Raw genomic sequence first — 20,018 nt, 5'->3', positions numbered from 1 at the left:
TGGGAGTGGCCGGCTCCAAGCACAGCCTGAACACGCTTGCCCTGCAGGATACCTACCTAGCCGTCAAGGTGAATTCATCTGCACAGGTGACCCCCAAACACACGTCCAATTCTAAGCAACTGCTCACGCTGTTCTGGTAGCAGCAGTTTGCAGAACCCAGCTACTCTGGAGGCAGGAAGCGGGGCAATGTAGGAGGACGCTGTGGGAGGAAGACTAAATCTTCCAAAACACAGGCTCTAACCAAAAACAGTACTCAGCAACTTAAGCACCACATCCTATCAGGACAGCAGGCGGAAGAGAGCCCCAGCGGCTTTGGGCACCCTACAGTCACTTCAATTTGGTCTTGGTCACTATAAACACTGAGCACACTGTGTCTTTGTTTATGAGTTTTCCTTGCCACAAGCAAAGCTTAAAAGCTGCAGTTCAAAGTGAAGTATGAAATACGCTGCTGGGATCTTATTAACCACTTACCGACTCCGGGCTTGCACCGAGTATTTAAATTTCCTGACCTTCTGTTTCTTTCCTTATAAAAGACAGAGAACCTGTTTGTAAGGGAGTGGTGAAACTGTCCACTGTGTGTAAAGTGAGTAACGTGGCATGAGGTGTATTATAAGTAGCTAGAAAGCAGCAGCCATTGTTCTAATTGCAGTTGATCTTTCTTTCACTATCACACTAAGTTAGAGCAGCCGTGTTAGAGACAGCATATACTGACTCTTATTGCAAAGTCTCTATAATATCATATTAGCAGTAACAATTTCTGGAGACTTCATAAAATAAAAAATACACTTGCTGTTGTCATTAATATGATCTTTAATAAGTGGAATAATGCACCATTTTACAGCAAGCCTTTTAAACCTAAAGAACCACCTTCAAACTTCCTTGGCCAATGTCTCTGTCTCAATACAATCTGTTTATTTAGGTTTATATATATCAAAGCATTTACTTACACTTATTCATAGAAAACTCTTCAGTGGCTTAATGTCAGCGTTCATAGTGGCATCCATAGATAATACAAAAGGAGAGTGATCTGCTGTACTCACACTCACACTGCTCCGTCACACGACTTATACAGCATGGCAAGGTCTCAGATGGCTTATACAAAAGCAAAATAACTGAAAGTAATTACTCATAAATTCACACACAATAGTCTATCTGTAATGTAAGAGCAAAACACACCAACGAAAGATACCCGTTAACAAGAAGGAGGGTTCTGAGGAAGTGCCCGTATTGTCAGCCTTTCTTTTCCGGAAAAGCATCCTCAGAAGTGAATACTTGGTAGCTTCTGTTTCTCCTGTCCATTCAGAAAAGGCATGGCAGCTACACGTCTTCCAGCCAATGTTTCAGCTATAACACCCTAAGAGTTATTTTACAGCTATCCATGTAAAGTCATCTGAAAAATTAGCAACAGAAAATTAAGAATGATTCCAGCTTACACAAGCCCATACAATAATCTCTATGGAAATAAAGAGAAGGCATACAACACTGCTTAAATAAATAAATGTTACTAGAAAAAAAAAATAAGCCACAGAAGTGAAGCAACTCAAGATTAAATTGAAACCTAATTGCTTTGAATTGCGTTTTTTAGTCATTAGTTTTCTTATTCTTATACATCTTTACAAATGTTTCTTTTATATGCTTACGACTGATAACAAGGCGGGGAGACTGAGACAAGAGACTGATTACAAGAAACTCACTGCTAAGATTTAAATATACAGCGGACCAATGAGAACTTGAGCTTGTCAACTCAAAGAACAACTGTTTGCCTCTGACAGTGTGGAAAGCTGGTCACCATAGCTCACCTTCTCAAAGACATTGAGCTGTCACCAACGACAGCTGCTCACTTTTAGAAAGTCTTATAATGCTAATTATCCCATGAGGAAATTCCATGTCAGAATTACCTTTCCTAATCTTGATATTAAAAAACAAAACAGAATGAAACATTTGCCCCATCACGTACATCCACAGAACCAAGAACAGAAAGTGTTTAAGCCAGTGCTTCAACTCCAAGGCTTAAATCTGCTGTAACATGTGGCCAATTAGTTGAGTAATTCCTTCTGTACAGTAATTACAGAACTGGGCAAGTTTTATGATTAATGAAATCAAACATCATGTGATGTGAATTAAGTCAAATAATATGATGAAACATTACTATGCAACAAATACTTTTAAATATTCAACTAGATCTAATTGCTTGTTTGTTAGCATCTGAACTCTTTCAGTGTACAAACAGTTGAAAGGGGCCCTGAGTTTTTAAGTAATACTATGTCTAAAAGTGATTCCAAACCATGAAGATGTTTCTGGAACTTAAAATACTAATTAAATGGGGGAAAAGCATTTTAAAAAGAAAGAACAGTCAAGTTGTAAATTCAAGTACAGTCAATTTTCTTTTTAAATTCACTTACAAACTAGACATTCTAATGAAGCAAAAATACTTCTAAATATTCTTTCTGCTCCAGATTTTAATGTGGGCTGCAAACTACATTTTACAAGTGAATATGTATGTTTACAATGCTCATTAGAAACACCACAAACATCAGTAATAACAAAATGGAAAATTTTAAAAAGACTCAATAGATTTATTTGGGGCATAATCTTAACACAAAGTATAGCTTCTCAAAATTTATATGCCATGGGATAAATTTTTAAGAATTTCCTTTCTATGCAAACACCTAGTTTTAATCATTTAAGAGTTGAAATGAAAACTGTTTTAGTCCAGTCTATGCTGCAAAAACAGTGACAAGCATTTCAAAAGTGGTCTACAAAAATATAAAACAACCACGAATACCTGATTTTTGTAGGGTCTGCTTTTGAAAATTAGTTTTGCATTTAGTGTTTAATAAAGTATTTGATAAAGAAAAATGTGTAATATTTGTTGTGGCTCAATCATAATACCCAAACATATAATACTTGTATCATACTGCAACATAGGTTAGCGTTTAATGGAAAAAAAGATACACAACTATATATGCATGGCTTTCTAGTTATATCTGTACAGATATAAAAATCATAAAACATACTTTAATAGAAAAATGTTAGATAATACAAAAATGTTAGGTGCTGATTTTCAGGTGGTCTGATGATTAAATCCAATGGTAACATCTTTATTCTCAATTCTATCAAACTATTGTGATATAAATTAACTGGCATAATTAATTTGAATATAACATAGAATTTTAGTGCTTTTAAATATAAATAAAGTAATTAAAATAGATTTGAGAAGAAAAAAACCCTAAAAGAAGTGGAACAATTTTATCTGATGAACTGGTGTTAACTGAGAAGCCAGAAGCTGACTGAAGAGTGTTAGAGAGGATGACTGTCTCTTCTCTTCTCCCTACTAGGTATGAGAAACAGACCTTAAATCAAATGAGAGAGACTGAACAGGTATGAAGAAAACTTTCCTGACATATGACTGCAAGTCAGACAGTGGAGGACAGGTGCTATAAACCATGAGGGACTTAAAGAGAGGAACAGGTAGGTGTTACCACCTCTTTGGGCACATGGAGATTTCCTCAGTGTTAATGTGGACACTTATAGAAAAGTCTTTTTTGATAATAACCTTTGTTAAGTAGTTCAGAAAGTAGCTGGCTAGACTGAAAGAATCAAAAAGCAGTTAGGAAGGGATCATGAAAGGTAGTTTTTGGATGAAGTTTGCATAGTTCATAATCTAAAAAAAACTTAAAAAGAAAAGCAAAATACACCACAACCCACTGCTAGTCAAGGGTGTGAATATTTAAAACTATTATAGCCTAAAAGGCTCCTAGGGCCTATAAGGGGTTGTTACACACATCCTAGAATGCTGGTCTAGAACAGTAGAATTAGAATGTGTGCAGAATCTTTTAAGGACTTAAGGATATAAGGTAATTATATATTTTCAAAAACCTGTGGCTAATCATATAATAACATATACATGACTGGTACTAAGCTCAACATAGGTTTATAAAATGTGATAAATATAATATCAAATTCTAATAGTGACTCCCAGTGAAATATTTATGTCCATAAACATGACAAGAGGAAACCAATGTTTATTTTCTTTCCACTTTAAATGACTAATTAACAGAGAGTAAACAGGTTAGCTGTACCATATCAGATTTTCCTTTGGGATTCAGAAGTCAAACTTGGAAATATTTTAAATAAAATTTGTAATTCCCACTGATTTGAGTGTTCCTTATATTCAGAACCAACATACAGGTTCTGGAAAAAGTATACACACATCCAGAAGCTCCACAAGCCTGCGAATGTTAACCTTCTACTCTCTCTACAGATTATTTAGTTCTCTGGATTAACAACTTTTTCCTAACATTGGTAAAACTGAAGCTTTAAAGATGGAGTCAAAGGATTGAGAAGACTGCAAGTTTACATAAAAGTCTTCTTTCCGAGAGAGGTACGGGGTCACGTTAGGGAGCTCCCGCTCCATCTGCTCCCTTCACTGTCTCCTAGCATTTACTTTCCCTTTTCTTCTGCAATGTAAAAATATTAGGAGACAGGTAAGACGACTGTTGAGATGTGGGCTGAATTTTGTATTGAATTAGGAACTGTTTTAGCTTTACCTAACTTAAGATCATTAAGGAACCTGGCCTGGCTTACACACAAACCACACGTCTGCTGGAGCACAACATGTCAGGACACTGCACATCAGCTCATAAAGAATGTAGACCATGTGTTGTGCATAAAAGACACATGGAGAGACAGACCCAGGGTGAAATCCCAGGTATGTCTGGGATGAAACAGACAGATTTCCATTTAATTTTTATTTCCTCATTTGTAAAATATGAATATTAATTATAATAATGGTTGCTCTGAGAATGAAAAGATGAGTGTATGTAATGCCAGTTTTCAGCATGTCTTCACAAACTTCTACAGTAGCAGTATTTTTTAAATTATACATTTAAATTAGCTAGGATTTTTATTTAAATGATTTTACTCTATACATAATTCAAATCAAGTTATTTCCATCACATAGCTCTGGTATATAACTAGTATTTTAAGGTTTACTGTTGTCATTTATAATTATGTGCATGTGTGTGTGTGTGCGGGTAGGATGGTGTTATGTGCATGTCAGTGGAGGCCAAAAGAGGGAATTGGATTCTGTGGAAGTTGTGAGCTGCCATGTAGCTGCTGGGAACTGAACTTGGGTCCTCTGTAAGCGCAGGAAGCACTGTTATTATTATGTCATCCCTCCAGCCCCACAACTAGAATATTCTTAAGGGAACTAACCATACTCTGATGTCCTATTATATTACTGTCCCTAGAAATCTTTTTAAATTAAATGACTTTCATTCAAAAGGCCTAAAATTAATTTCTGTGTGTGAAATTTTGTGGTAAATTCCATTTCGGCTCAAGAATCAGATTAAATAAATCTAACTAGTGTTAAAGGGATTTCTGCATGCTGTGTAGTACAGATTTCAAATTTTATTAAAATGACCTATACTTACTACCTTTCCTATTCTTCAAGCAGTTCAAGGAATTATTTGTTTTAAATACATTTGCATGAGATGGGAACTATAGAGATTTCTTTTATCTGGCATATTAATTTTTGAAGCATTCTATTATTAAACATTAAAGACTTGAAAAATTCAAACTGACTGGCCCTAATATACACTGTATCAGAATGTAAGACAATTTTTCTGATAGGAAAAGATCAGTTGGACCTCAAAGGGTCATTTATTCTTAATGTTTCAAATTGAAGATGGGAGGAATATAATTTATTATGATTTAAAGTTGTCATACAATTGGAAAATAAAAATTCTGAAATGCATTTGAAAGCCATTTGGACAAAAGAAATGAGTGAAAGATTCAAATTATTTGTTACATAGACAAAGGGCAGTAACTAACTAGAGAAAAAACAAAAACAAAAACAACTGTATGGAGAAGACAAAAATATATATAAGACTCTGAACCACAAGAGGGGCCGATGAAACACAAAAGTCAGAAAGGAGTCCTGGGCACAGGTAAGACAATCCTAATCCTAAGAACTGAGAGCTCTCGTCAGTGCTGCGGCTGACTACATGGAAAACGCTGTCACGTCAAAGCACGGCAGGTCGGGTACGAGTTAAACGGAAGGAAAGAGGATTACAAATGAGAATGGATTAAAATGGTTCAGGACAGAAGAACCAAAATCAGGACTTTGGAGATTTGCACTTAACTTTTTATCTTCCTGCTAAAACTGAAAACATAGTCAGATAATGGATATTAAGGATTCTGAGAATCTGAAAACCATGAGAACAGTGTCTACAAACTGATAGGAAGCAATGTTTAGGGAAATTTTCTAAAATTTTTGACAGAAAGTGCTTTATTAAAAGACACAGAGACTGTTGTTTCAGAGATCACTAGTGACAAAAGAAGCAAAAGCATCGTGACAGCAAGGCCACGGCACATCGTCAGCAGAAGACGCTCTATCACGACAAACAGTGAGTGCTGCTCGCCATCAGAGAACGTGTGAAACTGGCAAAGGGAGAAACTACAAAAGCAGTCAGTGAAGAACGAAGTTAGGAAAGACAGGGCCAATCTTAGTCTGCTCAACGGCCCTAAGTTGGCAGCAAGCCTTTCTTCCATAGGATCTGGCGAGCTGGCTGGAGCTTTCCACAGTGTTTTAGGTCACGGGAGGAGGAGGAATCACTTTTTCACATAGAACTGTCAGGCAGTGCTGGGAAACAAGGAACCATCCTATAGATTCGATTACTCCTGAAGTTACTATAAATAGGAAATGTGATTTAATTTGTGACGGTCAGAAAGTGAAAGTTACTATACTAATCACTTTGCCCAGCTATTTAAACATTCCATGTAGGTTTAGCTCTATACATTTTTTGATAAAAAATACTTCTTAAATAATGAATACAGACATGAACATAAACATAGAAAAATAAAAGGGAGAAGGCTAATATTTGCTTTCCTCTGTTTTGTTCTATGCTCTCTTATGAGCTTCCAAAACCAGAACCAGACATGCTTAGTGAAATGCCTGGAAGGAAACACTTAGCACTGGAAGGTTAGAAGACAATGGCATCTCAATACATGTTTTGGTAAGTCCTGTGTGGAGCCCTTTGGACAGCGTCTAAGCATCTCCATAAGGAGAAAGCTGGAAAATGTTCATATTGTCGAAGACCAGGGAAAATGTTTCTTTCAACAATGGAAGAAGAATGTGTGCCCTGCTAGGAAGAGAGCAGATGAGAAAGCTTCTTTGTGGTCTACAGACTATTGCACATTCAAATAAAACACAGAAGAATGTCCAACAGATTATGGTCAAAAACACGTTAACATATAAACTAGCTTGTGCCCAGAAATAAAACATGGATACCAGACACCGTTGCAGTCAAACCTGTCTTAATTTGCTTCTGTTTTAATGACCTTTAGAAAATGGTCCAAACTGATTATCAGCAATACATTGTTTTTGCTTTTTTTCTTAAAAAAAATATTTTGAGACCACTTTTGATAAGCACACATATAATGTGGTCATAACAGACAAATAGAACTTTAGCAAGACTAAACAAAAGTGCAAAACTTAAAAAACAAAATTAAAAAATATGGAAGCATAAGCTAAAGTTTTCTGCATAGCTGAAATCTATTTAAAGCAAGTCCTTGCTGCAGGGGTGGGAAGGGGTGCTGACAGGAGGTTAAAGCAGTTTTTTTTTTTTTAAAATGTCTTCTGCATGTTTAAATGATGCAAAAAAATAATTTCACTCCATAAGCTTGAAAACATCTCACAGACAATTCATTCCTATATCTTTAGACACCATGGTTGTGGCAGTGCCTCCCTCTGCGAGGTACACAGCAGTGCTAGATTTAGAATGGACTGCCCTGTCACTGCCATTGTTGTTGACCTCACAGTCCAGTGGCTCGGTGGAGATGACCCAGGTGGATGGGCGCCACCGCTTAAGAGAGTATGGAGTTTTCACACGTCTCTTGATCTTTTCGCCTGATCCTGATTTGCCATCCTGCGTTGACTCACCTACTGGAAACAAAAGGAAATGAGCTGTGTAAAAGGAAAATATTTTTTTTTTAATTCTTTTTTTTCGGAGCTGGGGACCGAACCCAGGGCCTTGCGCTTGCTAGGCAAGTGCTCTGCCACTGAGCTAAATCCCCAACCCCGAAAATATTTAAAAGTAGAGGAGTTCGTTGGGCATATAATGCAGCTGATGGAGTGCTTGCCTAGAATGCAAAGGGTCCTGAGCTCCAACTCAGCAGCACAAGAGCCCCCCAGTCCTGGTGCATATGGCAGTCACAGCACCTTGGAAGTAGAAGCAAGAGGGTCAGAGGCTCAAGATCCTCCGCACAAGGCCTGCCTGAGCTGTGTAAGACGCTATCAGCAAAACCAAACAAAACTAAGCTGGATGGAGAACAAGGGGCTGAATTTCACAAACAGGTCAAGCCAGCATAGAGTCCAATGAAGGACATTTCTTGAATATGTGATGATTCTAGGTGATGTTTCTCTAGGCAAAATTCAACCAACTCAGTTTTGAGTCTTATCTAAAAAAATAATTAAAACTCACAAGAACTAAGAAAATTCAAAATTCTTCATTATATTCTCAAATTCTTTTGTTCTGGTGTAGACTCCAACTTGCTTAAAAACAGGTATCATTTGACTTAATGCTGACAGCAGGGCTAGCTGTGAGTGGGTGATGTACTCCTGTAATCCAAGTTCCTAGAATCCAAGGAGAAGGATACTGACTTCAAGTCCAGCCTCTGGCCACAGTGAGTTACTGAATGAGTCCTTGTCTCAAAAAGACAAAGCAAAACAATGTCCAAATGACCAAATCATACGGTCTCTAACACGTAACAGTTTTGGAGGGATGACCATTATCCCATTAATTCTGTTTTCATACTTGACAAGAAGCTTTATGGATACAGAAGCACGAAAGTTGAGTCAACTAGCTTGTAATATAAACCACTTAAGCAAAGAGCCAGGTTTTCTTTTCTTTGTGGTTCTGGAACTAAAACCTAGGTCTTATGTATTATGGGCAGGTGCTCTACCTATGAGCTACACCTCCAGGCAAGGGGTAGATAATTTGCTATTCGGAGACCTTCTTTCAGTCCACTCTTTAGTTTAAGAAAGCATAAAACACATAAAAGAAGTCTCTTGACTTCTACAATTTATTAAGATCTGGGTGTGTTGGCACACTCCTAATCTCAGCACTTCGGGAATTTAAGACCAGCCTGGTCTATAAAGTAATTTTTCCAACCCCTTAATACAAACACACACACAGACACACACACACACACACAGACACACAGACACACACACACACACACACACACACACACACTTACTCTGTATACTGCACACACACACACTCTTACTCTGTAAACTGCACACATACACACACACATTTACTCTGTATACTGTACACACATGCACACACACACACACACACACACACACACACACACACACACACACACACACACTTACTCTGCATGCTGCTGCCATCCAGGATATTTGTGGCTGAAAGATCCAGAGAATTGGGCCTCTGTGCTCTTCTGGGCTTTGCTGGCCCAGGGTCTGCAGCTGTGCTTGTAACACCTTGTGTAGGGACATCTTGTTCTGAACATGGATTGCTGTTGTTGTTATTGGAATTAGTTCGGCCACCTTCTAATGGCCGTTCCCTCCTGTCTACCAAACGATCCAGAACCCCTTCATCATGGCCAGCCTGCTGCTCTCGTCTCAGTAAAGGTTCATGTTCATCAGGACTGGAATTGATATTCAGTCTGGTATCCTCACCATTAAATTGATTCTGCAGCATTTCTTGGGCCCTATGTGCCACTATGTTGGCTGCCTGGCCAGATGGCACTACCCCATTGGCATACTGGGTTGTGGCAGCATGGGAATTAACATTGTGGCTTCTACCTGCCACACCATTCATAGTTACTGTCACCACATGAGGCTCTGCTGCATTGATTGTATTCATCTTGGCAACTCCAGTTTCTACTTGTTTCAAGTTTGATTTGTGCTTGTTGCCAAATTTTAGCCGGGGTTCTTTAGTTGAATTTTTGGTGTTCAAAGGCAAACTAGTAGGTCTCTTCGGAAGGTTCTGTTGCTTAGGGAGAGGATAGAGCTGAGCAGGTGGGACATCAGGAATTAAACATGCTTGCCCATTTGCAGCCTGTGTGAAGTCCTGTTGTCCAGTCACTTCCACCGCAAGCTTTATGAGTGGATAAAGCAAGCTGGAACTGGTACTGCTCAACGGGTCTGGCCCACTGAACTGCTTCAGAGAATGCTCCATGAGATTCTCATCAGAGCTTTCCTTGAGGTTCTTATCAACTTCTTTTGGGTCTAGCTTATTAGTTTCCAAGTCTTCTTCTGTCAGCTGTAAGCAGACAGGGGTTGGCCCGAGTGACTGTGCAACATTTGTGGCATGCAAATGTGTCTCATCTGGGTATGGCATCTCAGATATCGTGGTCATGCCAGTACTTGGAGTGAGGCCAGAGGTGTTTGTGGTGGTTGTGTTTGTGGACAGGCTTGTGACGCTTGTTTCTGGGCTAGGGATTCGAGCTTGTGCTTGCTGTCGTTCATAATTAATTGAGTTTCGGTTCTTTTCTCCTATTGTCAACGGTGTGCTGGACATTGAATGCTCAGAGGAAATATTTTTCACAATGCTGTCAGTGTGATGAATTGAGTCTTCAATATATGAGGAAGAGGAATAATCTGGGTAAGGCCCGATTTTTGGCACACGCCTATTATGTGATAGGTTGCTTGAAGAGAGAGAAAAACGTAGACATTGAGAACACAAACTTAATAACAAACTGTCATCTATTCCCAGCAAACACTACTGATTCCAAAGCCCCACTGCTTTTCATTTTATGCTTTACAGTCTTTTTATTGCTTTTTTTAGTTGAATGTATATGAGGCACGCGTGGAGATCAGAGGACTACTTGTGGGAGGTGCTTCTTTTCCAACATGTGGGTTAGGGATCAAACTCAGACTGTCAGGCTTGGTGGCAAGCACTTCACCCACCAAACCATCTCACTACTATTTTACCCTGAATCATATTTAAGAGATTACTTCAAACTCCTGGTAATTGTTAACAGCTTGGTAAATTCAAACTTTATGAGGTTATTTTATGCAGTCTGTAAGACTGTGTGGAAATCTATATGGTTCCAGATAGAATTTTTATGGGCGCTCATTATTAACTTTGGGGCTGGAGGAGATGACTCAGTGGGTAAGTGTCTCAGCAACTCTTTGATTTCCAGCACCCACATGACAGCTCACAAATGCCTGTAATTTCAGTCCCTGGAGATCCAATGCCATCTTCTGGCCTTGGAAGAACAAAAGAAAAATTTAAAAAAAAATACAGAAGAGTTAATTTAAAAAAACCCTCACCTATAATTTTATATCATCAGCAAAGAACAATACACTTTTTTTTGTTTTTTTTTGTTTTTTTTTCGGAGCTGGGGACCGAACCAAGGGCCTTGCGCTTCCTAGGTAAGCGCTCTACCACTGAGCTAAATCCCCAGCCCCAGAACAATACACTTTTAATGAACTGTACATTTGTACAAGTAGATAGTTTTGTAAGTAGAGGAACCACACAGGTGTATTTATATTGTATTTCTGTAATCCTAGATCCAACAGTATATGCTCAACAAATATGTTATGGACTAGGTTCAAGTGGCTGAGCAATGAAAAAGAACATTGAATTTGTTCACTTTTCCAAACATGCTCATTTAAGAGCACAGACTAACAATGCAGCATGTTCACAGGAAGCCACTATCAGTGTAAGTTGTAGAGCTAGGACATGAGGTGAATATGACACTCAAAGGAACCAAGATTCAGGAAAATTCTTTAGTTACTGAGATGAACAGCCAACAACAGCACTCCTGGGCATGACAGCTCTGGGCTGCCTATAATTATTCTTTAATTTATTAACCATTCTGTAATTATTTAAAATCTCATTACAGAAGGGATAGCCTTCACTGAGATGACCAAGGTACTGAGACATTAACAGATAACAGTATTACAGAAGAGACTCATCAGCTGTAGGAAACTAGGTTCTCAAAAGATTGCTGTATTACAGGGGATGACAATTTATAACATCAGATAACAAATACACTTGTAAGAAAATGTTGTTGTATAACCATGAAAGGGAAATTAAGGATGTATGGAGAGGTTAAGGCTCAATAAAATAAAGCCTACAGTGCAAACACCTATTGAATGAACTATCATTTAAGGAAACTAACTGACAAGAGATCAGAGGTGAGAAGACTCATTCCAAGTAGAGGTGAGTACACAAAGAAAGGGGGGAAAAGCCAAAGGAAAGGAGAGACATAGATTGTTTTTCTTATCATTCAAGAAAAATTACCAAGTATTTAAAGTAAAAGCTTCACTAACCCTTTAAGTCTTTATTTTATGTATATAAACATTTGCCTGCAGATATATGTGTGCACCGTGTGGTACCTGTAGAGGTTAGAATAGGGAGTTGGACTCTTGGACTCTGAGTTGCAACGGTTAGGAACAACCATGTGGGTGGGCGCTGGGAACTGAACCAGGCTTCTCTGCAAGGGCAACAAGGGCTCTCAACCACTGAGCCAGCTCTCCAGTCTCTCTGCTGAATCTTGACAGATGAATAGATTGCATAGTTTACAGACTATAGCGCAGTGGAAATGCAGAGTGAGGATGGAAGCAGAAGACTTTTCTAGTACTTGTAAAGTGAGGACGCTTGTATTCAGAAGCTGCTCTCTACCCTCCTTGGCTTGTGAGAAGCAGGGTATTTAGCTGAAGCCCACTCTACCTATTTACTAGTAGTGTAAATCACACATAATGTAGACTGTTCTTACAGAGGGGAGTAGAAAATAGAAAAAATTTCAAGAAAAGTATATTTTTATTTACATGTCCCCTGGTAATATTTTCCTGGACATTTTCTTGAAACTTTTAAATATTTATTATATAAAGTAATAAAGTTGTTATTTTTACTCCCAAATGCAGAACCAAGAATATAGGTGATCTATTTACAAGTACCAAATTATAGGGATGTTTTGGCTTTTTACATTTTGAGACAAGCCCAGATTGGCCTGGAATTCATAAGATAGTCTAAACTGGCTTTGAACTTGTGGCAATCCTCTTGCCTCAGCCTCCCAAGCTCTGAAATGACAGGCATTAACTACCATGCCTAGTTAATTTTGTTAGAAACCTTTTTATTTAGGATTCAAAATTATAGTTCTAACAAATGAAATGTCTCATAAAAACAATATTCGCATTGGAGTAGAAGGCCACTTTTGGGTGATGTTACTGTGAACTTATTAGTAAAGTATTCTTTTAAGAAAAAAAAATCACTGGATAGGCAGTCAGAAAGTCTTAGTGTCCAGTGAAACAGCAGTTGGGTCACAGTTTTATTTGCTCAAAAGAAGAGAGAAGACTACTAATAACAACAAAAGATATCCCACATGAATGTAGACATTCTTACACACGTTTTATAACTATGAAAATGTTTTACCCTTAACATTAAGGGCAAGTTATATTAATAAAGACTAATTATTAATTAAATTTTTCAAGATATTGTTTCTCTGTGTAGCTCTGGCTGTGCAGGAACTTTCTCTGTATACCAGGCTGGCCTTGAACTCAGAGATCTGAGTGCTAATAGTATACGCCAGTACAACTAGGTAATAAAAACTAATTTCTTTTCCTGTATCTTTAGATATAAAAATACATATTCTGTCTTTTTTTTTAAAAGATTTATTTATTTATTTATTATATATAAACACACTGTCACTGTCTTCAGACACACCAGAAGAGGGCATCAGATCCCATTGCAGATGATTGTGAGCCCCCATGTGGTTGCTGGGATTTGAACTCGGGACCTCTGGAAGGGCAGTCAGTGCTTTTTTTTTTTTTTTTTTTTTTGGTTCTTTTTTTCGGAACTGGGGACCGAACCCAGGGCCTTGTGCTTCCTAGGTAAGCGCTCTACCACTGAGCTAAATCCCCAGCCCCAGTCTCTTAACTATTGAGCCACCTCTTCAGCCCCATATTCTGTCTTGTATTCATATAAATAAATATTTCTGGAATAAGAATGGAAATACTGAAAGGCTACAGAGATGGCTCTGTGTTTAAGAGCTACATTCTTCTTGAAGAGGACCTGAATTCAGATCACAGCACCAGAGCTCACAAACTGCCTATAATCCTAGCTCTGGGGGTTCTCATCTCATCTCATCTGCACATCCCTGCTCCCACATACACATAATTAAAAGTAACAAAAATAAATCACTCTAAAAAAAGGAAGTTTATCCCTGTCCTTCATTTGGTGGCGGCTGCCAACACCTTCAGATAGATTCCAAGCCCCTCCGGATCCTACCGTTCGTTCTGCATAGCAGTCGACATTGGGTTGACCGTTGGGCTCACAGACTTGTTTCTCTCCCATATCATCATGAGTTCAGCCATTCTCTCCTCAGCACACTGTGCAGTGAGCCGAGCCTCTGCATCCTGGTCCCAGCAGTCTTCGATTGTTTCTTTGAGTGACCTCACTGCCTATAGCATAAAATATACATCAGATAATATGCTGTTTTTAAAAACTGTATTCAGGTTTTTAATTTAAAATATATCAAAGAAAATCAGGTTTTGTTTGTGTGGTTTGTTTGCTTCAAAACAAGGTTTCCCTGTGTAACCTTGGCTGTTCTAGAATGCACTCTGAAGACTAGGCTGGCAGAGAACTGAGATCCTCCTGCCTCTGCCACTGCCTCCTAGTGCTGGGATTAAAGATGTGTGCCACCATGCTAGGCTCCAAACTAATATTTTAAAAAATATAATAAAATACTCTTCTAAAAGAGTAAAAATGAGGGATTCCTAAAAGCAAAGGAGTAAGCAGATAAGGAACTTTTAACTTAGCTCCCTGAAAAGGAACAGCTGTGGTATGTTAATGTGTTTCTTCAAGGCCTGGGATTTACATTGCTATTGTTAATACACAACCCTGTTATCAATAGCCACTAATCACATTTCAAAAATAAGTTTATGGACCAGCATGAGGTGGCTCAGAGGGCAAAGTCACTTGCTGAATAAGCTGGTGATGTAAGTTTGATCACCAGAATTTAAACAGTTAAGAGTACAGACTGCTTTTCAAGAGTACCTGAGTTCAAATCCCAGCAACAACGTGACAGCTCACAACTGTCTAACTCTTGTTCTGACACCCTCATACAAATGTGTGTGTGTATGCATGCATGTTTTATTTCTGGATTTATTTACTTTATGTGTCTGAGTGCTCTATTTGCATGTATGCCTGCATGCCAGAAGATCCCATTACAGATGGTTGTGAGCCACCAGGTGTTTGCTGGGATTTGAACTCAGGACCTCTGGAAGAGAAGTCGGTGCTCTTAACCGCTAAGCTATCTCTCCAGCCCTAAAGTATGTTTTTAATAAACAGAGCAGCTATAAAAGATAAACATTATTTTTAAAAGACTTAAAATGATACTTTAAAACACAGTAACAAAATTTCAGTATTTATTTGAGTAGCTAAATAGCAAATATAAGGGGACAGAAGAAAGAACCTGTGGAGTTGAAGATGAAAAACAAAATGATTCCGTGTAAGGCCAGAAGTCAATAAAATAAGGAGCAGAGATAGGAGACATGGACATGATCCCAGAACAGGAGCACACATGCTGAATATTCAGTGTAGGGCTTCCAAATGGGGATGAGAAAGGGGCAGGAGGAATGCCTGAACACATGGTTTGAAACTCCTCAAATTAAGCAAAATAAGTGAATCCACAGACCCAAGAAACTTGACGAACACTAAGCAGGATAGAATAAAGCCACAGCTTCATAAGACAACTTACAGCTGAAGTGTCATAAACCAAACCAAACCAAACCAAACCAAACCAAAACAAAAAGAAACAACAACCCCCCCACGGAGATTCTGACAATGAGAAATTTCAAAAAAGACTCTCCAATAAGATCAACAGCCATTTCTCAGTGGAAACCATTGAAGCAAGATAGGTGTGACATATTTAAAGCATTGAAATAGAAAACAACTGTTAAGAATTACATATCAAATAAAATTATCCTTCAATAATGAAGAAATTAATATAATCCCAGGTATAACAAATCTAGGGAGTGCATTGCTAGTAGACATGCCCTATAAGAAAGTTAAATGGGGTTCTCTACCCTAAGATTTAAAAAGTAATTACAAATAATTATAAGAGCTAATAAACTGTATTTTAAATAGCTCTTCCTTTTTAAGAGAGAATTAAGAAACCCTTACTCATTTTAATAAACTATACACCTCCTCCCTAATTCTTGTATTGTATTGTTACTGCAGTGAAACTGTTTCCCCCGCTCCTGGCTGTAACTTATCAGGTTTAAATGGATTTGTTGGAAGTAAACCAAGTATTACAAATCCCTTACTTAGCAACTTCATCTAAATTAGAAGTAAAAAGTTTCCGGGTAAATCTGCATATGCTGCATATCCCACAATAGTAGGGATGCAAACAGATACTTCAAATAGACCTTAGTTGTGGTGAAATCAAACAATTTAAAGAAGATGAAAGGAAGTTGCAGTTTATTATAACAAAATCTCAAAGATTTCATAGACAATTCCCCGTGGGGTCAGCAGCTCTGGAGAGCCATGGTAAAGAACAACTCATCCTCCCACCTATGAGGGCTCTTAAGGAGCTGCCCAAGTTCCCAGAGCAAAACTGCATTGGGAGGGAATCGTGTGCATACGAAGATAATAATAAGCTCTGTAATGGCCATACACCTGAAGATCTGAAGCACAAGCTTGCTTTGACATTAATCTATTAACAAAGATGGCCAATGAGATAAATTCAATATATCTGAATGGAAATATACAGGGATTCTTTAGTCTTTGATATAACAATAATGAAAATATTCTATTCTACTAAGGCAATCCAAAAATGGGATGTGAAAATATATAGTAAAATGATTTAAATTACTATATTTCTTCATGCTTTTTTTAAATTATAGTTAAGAAAATTAATTTGTACTACGTATAAAGATATAATGAATACCTTCAGAGTAATCATTACTACCTTCTTAAAAAAAGAGATCACTGAGGAAATAGGAAGCCTCCTAGAAATATAAGTATGACTGCAAAAGCTGAAATAAAAATTTTTGAGTCCATTCTGAGGGAGAATGGCATGTGCTGTGGTGTGCATATAGCAGTCAGAGGACAACCTGCATCGGTCAGTTCTGTCTGTCTACTCTGGATCCCAGGGACTTAAATACGTCATCAAGCTGGGTGGCAAGGGTCTTGGCCTGATGAGTTATCCTCCCATCCAGGAAATTAGAAAAATACACTGAAGAAATAACTGCTACCACGTACTAGTGAGAAATTAGCCGAGAACTCAAAAGATAAAGCCGAGCACGTCCTGAACAACGTTGAGCAATGATGAAAACCAGATGGAGGCTGGAGGTGTAGCTCAGAGGGTAGACTGCCAGCATACACAAGACACTGCATTAGAGGACAACATCCCACAGTCAGCACAGTGGCACACACACTTCAGAGGTGAAGGTGGGGACTAAAAGTATGCTCAGTTACATGGGTAGCCCTGACTCCCACACACACAAAAGATGGAAAATAAAAGAAAGATAATCAGACTTGAAGTGTCAGGTGCTTCAATATTAGTTTAGTGAGAATTCAAGGTCAAAGAAATATAAGGAAAGAAGTAATTTTAAAAGAAATACTGGAGAGCTTCTGACTGAGGAAAGTTCTGAATTTTCAAACTGAAAAACCTATTCAATACCCAGGGGGAAATGTGAAAAGATCCATGCTAACACACACCCAAGTGAAATTTCAAAACTGCTTTGGTAAAAGGAGTCTTAATAGCTTTCAAACACACAGACAAAAACTGGGTGTGGTGGTAGACTCCACTGTGGTGGAGTGGAGGAGTAGCCTCCATGGGCTCATACACTTGAATGCAGATCCTGTTTGAAGAGGAGTAGCCTCCATGGGCTCATATGCTTGAATGCAGATCCTGTTTGGGAAGGATCAGGAGGTGTGTGCTTGATGGAAGAAGTGTGTTGTCACTGAGGGTTTCAGATTTGAGGTTTCAAAAGCCCACACCAGGCTCAACCTTGTCTTCTCTGATAGCTGCCTACTGATCAGCATCAGCTGTCAGCTAATGCTTCAGCACCATGCCTGCCTGCATGCCACCACATCCTGTCATGATGATCATGGTCTAACACTTTGTAACTTAAGCACACCCCCAATTAAATGTTTTATAAGTTGCCTTGATCATGGTGTCTCTTTACCTCTAAAACAGTCAGTCAGCCAATATGTGAGAGGTGGATGCAGAAGGATGGGGCATTTAAAGCCATCCCCAGCTATGCAGAGGGTTTGAGGGCACTCTGAGCTTACTGAGAACTTATTTCAAAAGGGGGAAAAAGAGAAAGACGAAGCAGAAAACAGTGGAGGTCTGTGGGAGATAGGCTGGTAGGCAAAAACACTATTGAGGCAAGCATGACAACCTGGGTTCTGAGCTCAGTCCTTGGAACACATTCAAAGAAGGATTCAGTGTCCTTTATGAAAAACCTCAGCACTTGTGCTGTGAGGTGGGCAATGGAGACAGAGCTGACTAGAAACTCATGGGCTAGGCAATCTGGAGTATGCAGTGTGGCAGAAACAGAAAGAGGGACCCTGCCTCAACAAGGCAAAACCAAGAACTGACTGCCACATTGTCCTCTGACCCCCAAATGTGCACATACCATACACTCCTGCCCCCAAAATGGAGAAAGATTGGACTATATCCAGCTTTTCATTATGAAGACTGGAGGCTGGGGGACATTTTCGCTCTTTGAAACTGTTACTCTGTTAAATACTACTCATGTATGATACCGAGATGGAATGCTCTTAAACATGCAAGGACTGTGATGTCTAACACCTTACTCATATGGTAGCATAATTACTTAAGTAGAACTTCAGCAAAGAAAGAAAATCATCTAAAAGTAAGAGAAAGACATAAGATTTAAAAACTGTTGCTTCGTGTGTAGAGCCTAAAAAGAACAGGAAGTGAAGACAACAAGGAACCAGGGAATCGTGGCTGGTGATAGTAAAAGCAAGCTTTCCCAAAAGGCCAGAGCTTGTGGCAATATAGTAATGTGCTTCCTAAGACACCATGCTCAGTACTGTTGTACAGGAAATGTTCACACAACACAATTCTGATGTTTTTATTTTACTGAACTTCCTAGATCCACCTCTACACATCACGCAGCCTGTCTCGGACAGTGTTTTACATTGAAGGCCAGGCTGGCTTTGAACATGTGATTCTATTGTCTCAGTCCAATGGTGGGGGACAAGTGAGAATCATCAAAGTTAGGTGGCTTCTATTTTTGCTTATCTAGTTCTAGTAAGAAGTCCTCATTTTCTTACCAGGCTATTTTCTTTCCAGGCTTCTGGGAACTTGGGTCTCTGCTTTTCTCTTGACACAAGAACCTGCATATCCTCAAATGTGGGATGGTTTCCAACTTCTGTCTGAAAAGCCATCTGGTAATCTGGTACAGATTCACCTGTGTATTCATAGAAAAGGATAATAGAATTTCTAGTTGTCTTAGAGGACAGAATAGCAGAGCTATTTCTAATATCAAATTATATAAATTAGATAGCACTTAGATATCATAGCATAGAAATCATGTATTAAAACCTTTCAAGAATATATGCAAATTTAAGAGTCATTATTATTGGTTTGATATATTGTAAATATTTAGAAGTCTCAAATTTTATTGATAAATAAAATATTTCCAATGCTACACAGATATTTCACTTATTCTTTAGTATTGAGGATCAAACTCAAGGCCTTGCTAAGTAAGTACTAAGTGCTTAGTACTAAGTATGAACATGCTAAGTACAGACTTTAACTCAGAGCCCCTAGACAGCTTTTGGTTTGTTTTGGTTTTTGTTTTTTCAAGGTAAGATTTCTTCATATAGCCCTGGCTATCCTAGAACACACTTTGTAGACCCAGCTGGCTATAAACTCATAGAGATCTGCATCTGCCTTCCAAGTACTGGGATTAAAGGTCTGGTGTCTTTTTAAGTAAGTTTTCTACTGGGGAGCTCTTTCTCAGGCTTGATAGGTATTTTAAAATGAGACTG

At 38.5% G+C, this 20,018-nt stretch overlaps 1 protein-coding gene across 4 annotated transcripts in view; it reads right to left on the bottom strand.

The window, feature by feature from the left end:
• Positions 1-792: 792 nt before the first annotated feature.
• The window catches only part of Bmpr2 (bone morphogenetic protein receptor type 2), a 115,412-nt gene continuing 96,186 nt past the window's right edge, over positions 793-20,018 (bottom strand). For 2 of the 4 annotated variants that reach the window (XM_063266598.1, XM_006244952.5), the window contains 4 exons: positions 19,299-19,435; positions 14,277-14,449; positions 9,407-10,686; positions 793-7,945 (listed from right to left, as the gene is read on the bottom strand). In XM_063266598.1, the coding sequence (XP_063122668.1) occupies positions 7,698-7,945; positions 9,407-10,686; positions 14,277-14,449; positions 19,299-19,435 (1,838 nt within the window). In that variant the 3' untranslated portion in view covers positions 793-7,697. Of the gene's footprint in view, positions 7,949-9,406; positions 10,687-14,276; positions 14,450-19,298; positions 19,436-20,018 lie in introns of all 4 variants that reach the window. The other 2 variants (XM_006244951.5, NM_080407.1) reach the window with 2 other exon arrangements.

The sequence above is a fragment of the Rattus norvegicus genome, chromosome 9 (assembly GCF_036323735.1).
Source record: "Rattus norvegicus strain BN/NHsdMcwi chromosome 9, GRCr8, whole genome shotgun sequence".
NCBI lineage: Eukaryota > Metazoa > Chordata > Mammalia > Rodentia > Muridae > Rattus > Rattus norvegicus.
This window is presented reverse-complemented; position numbering and strand designations above follow the sequence as displayed.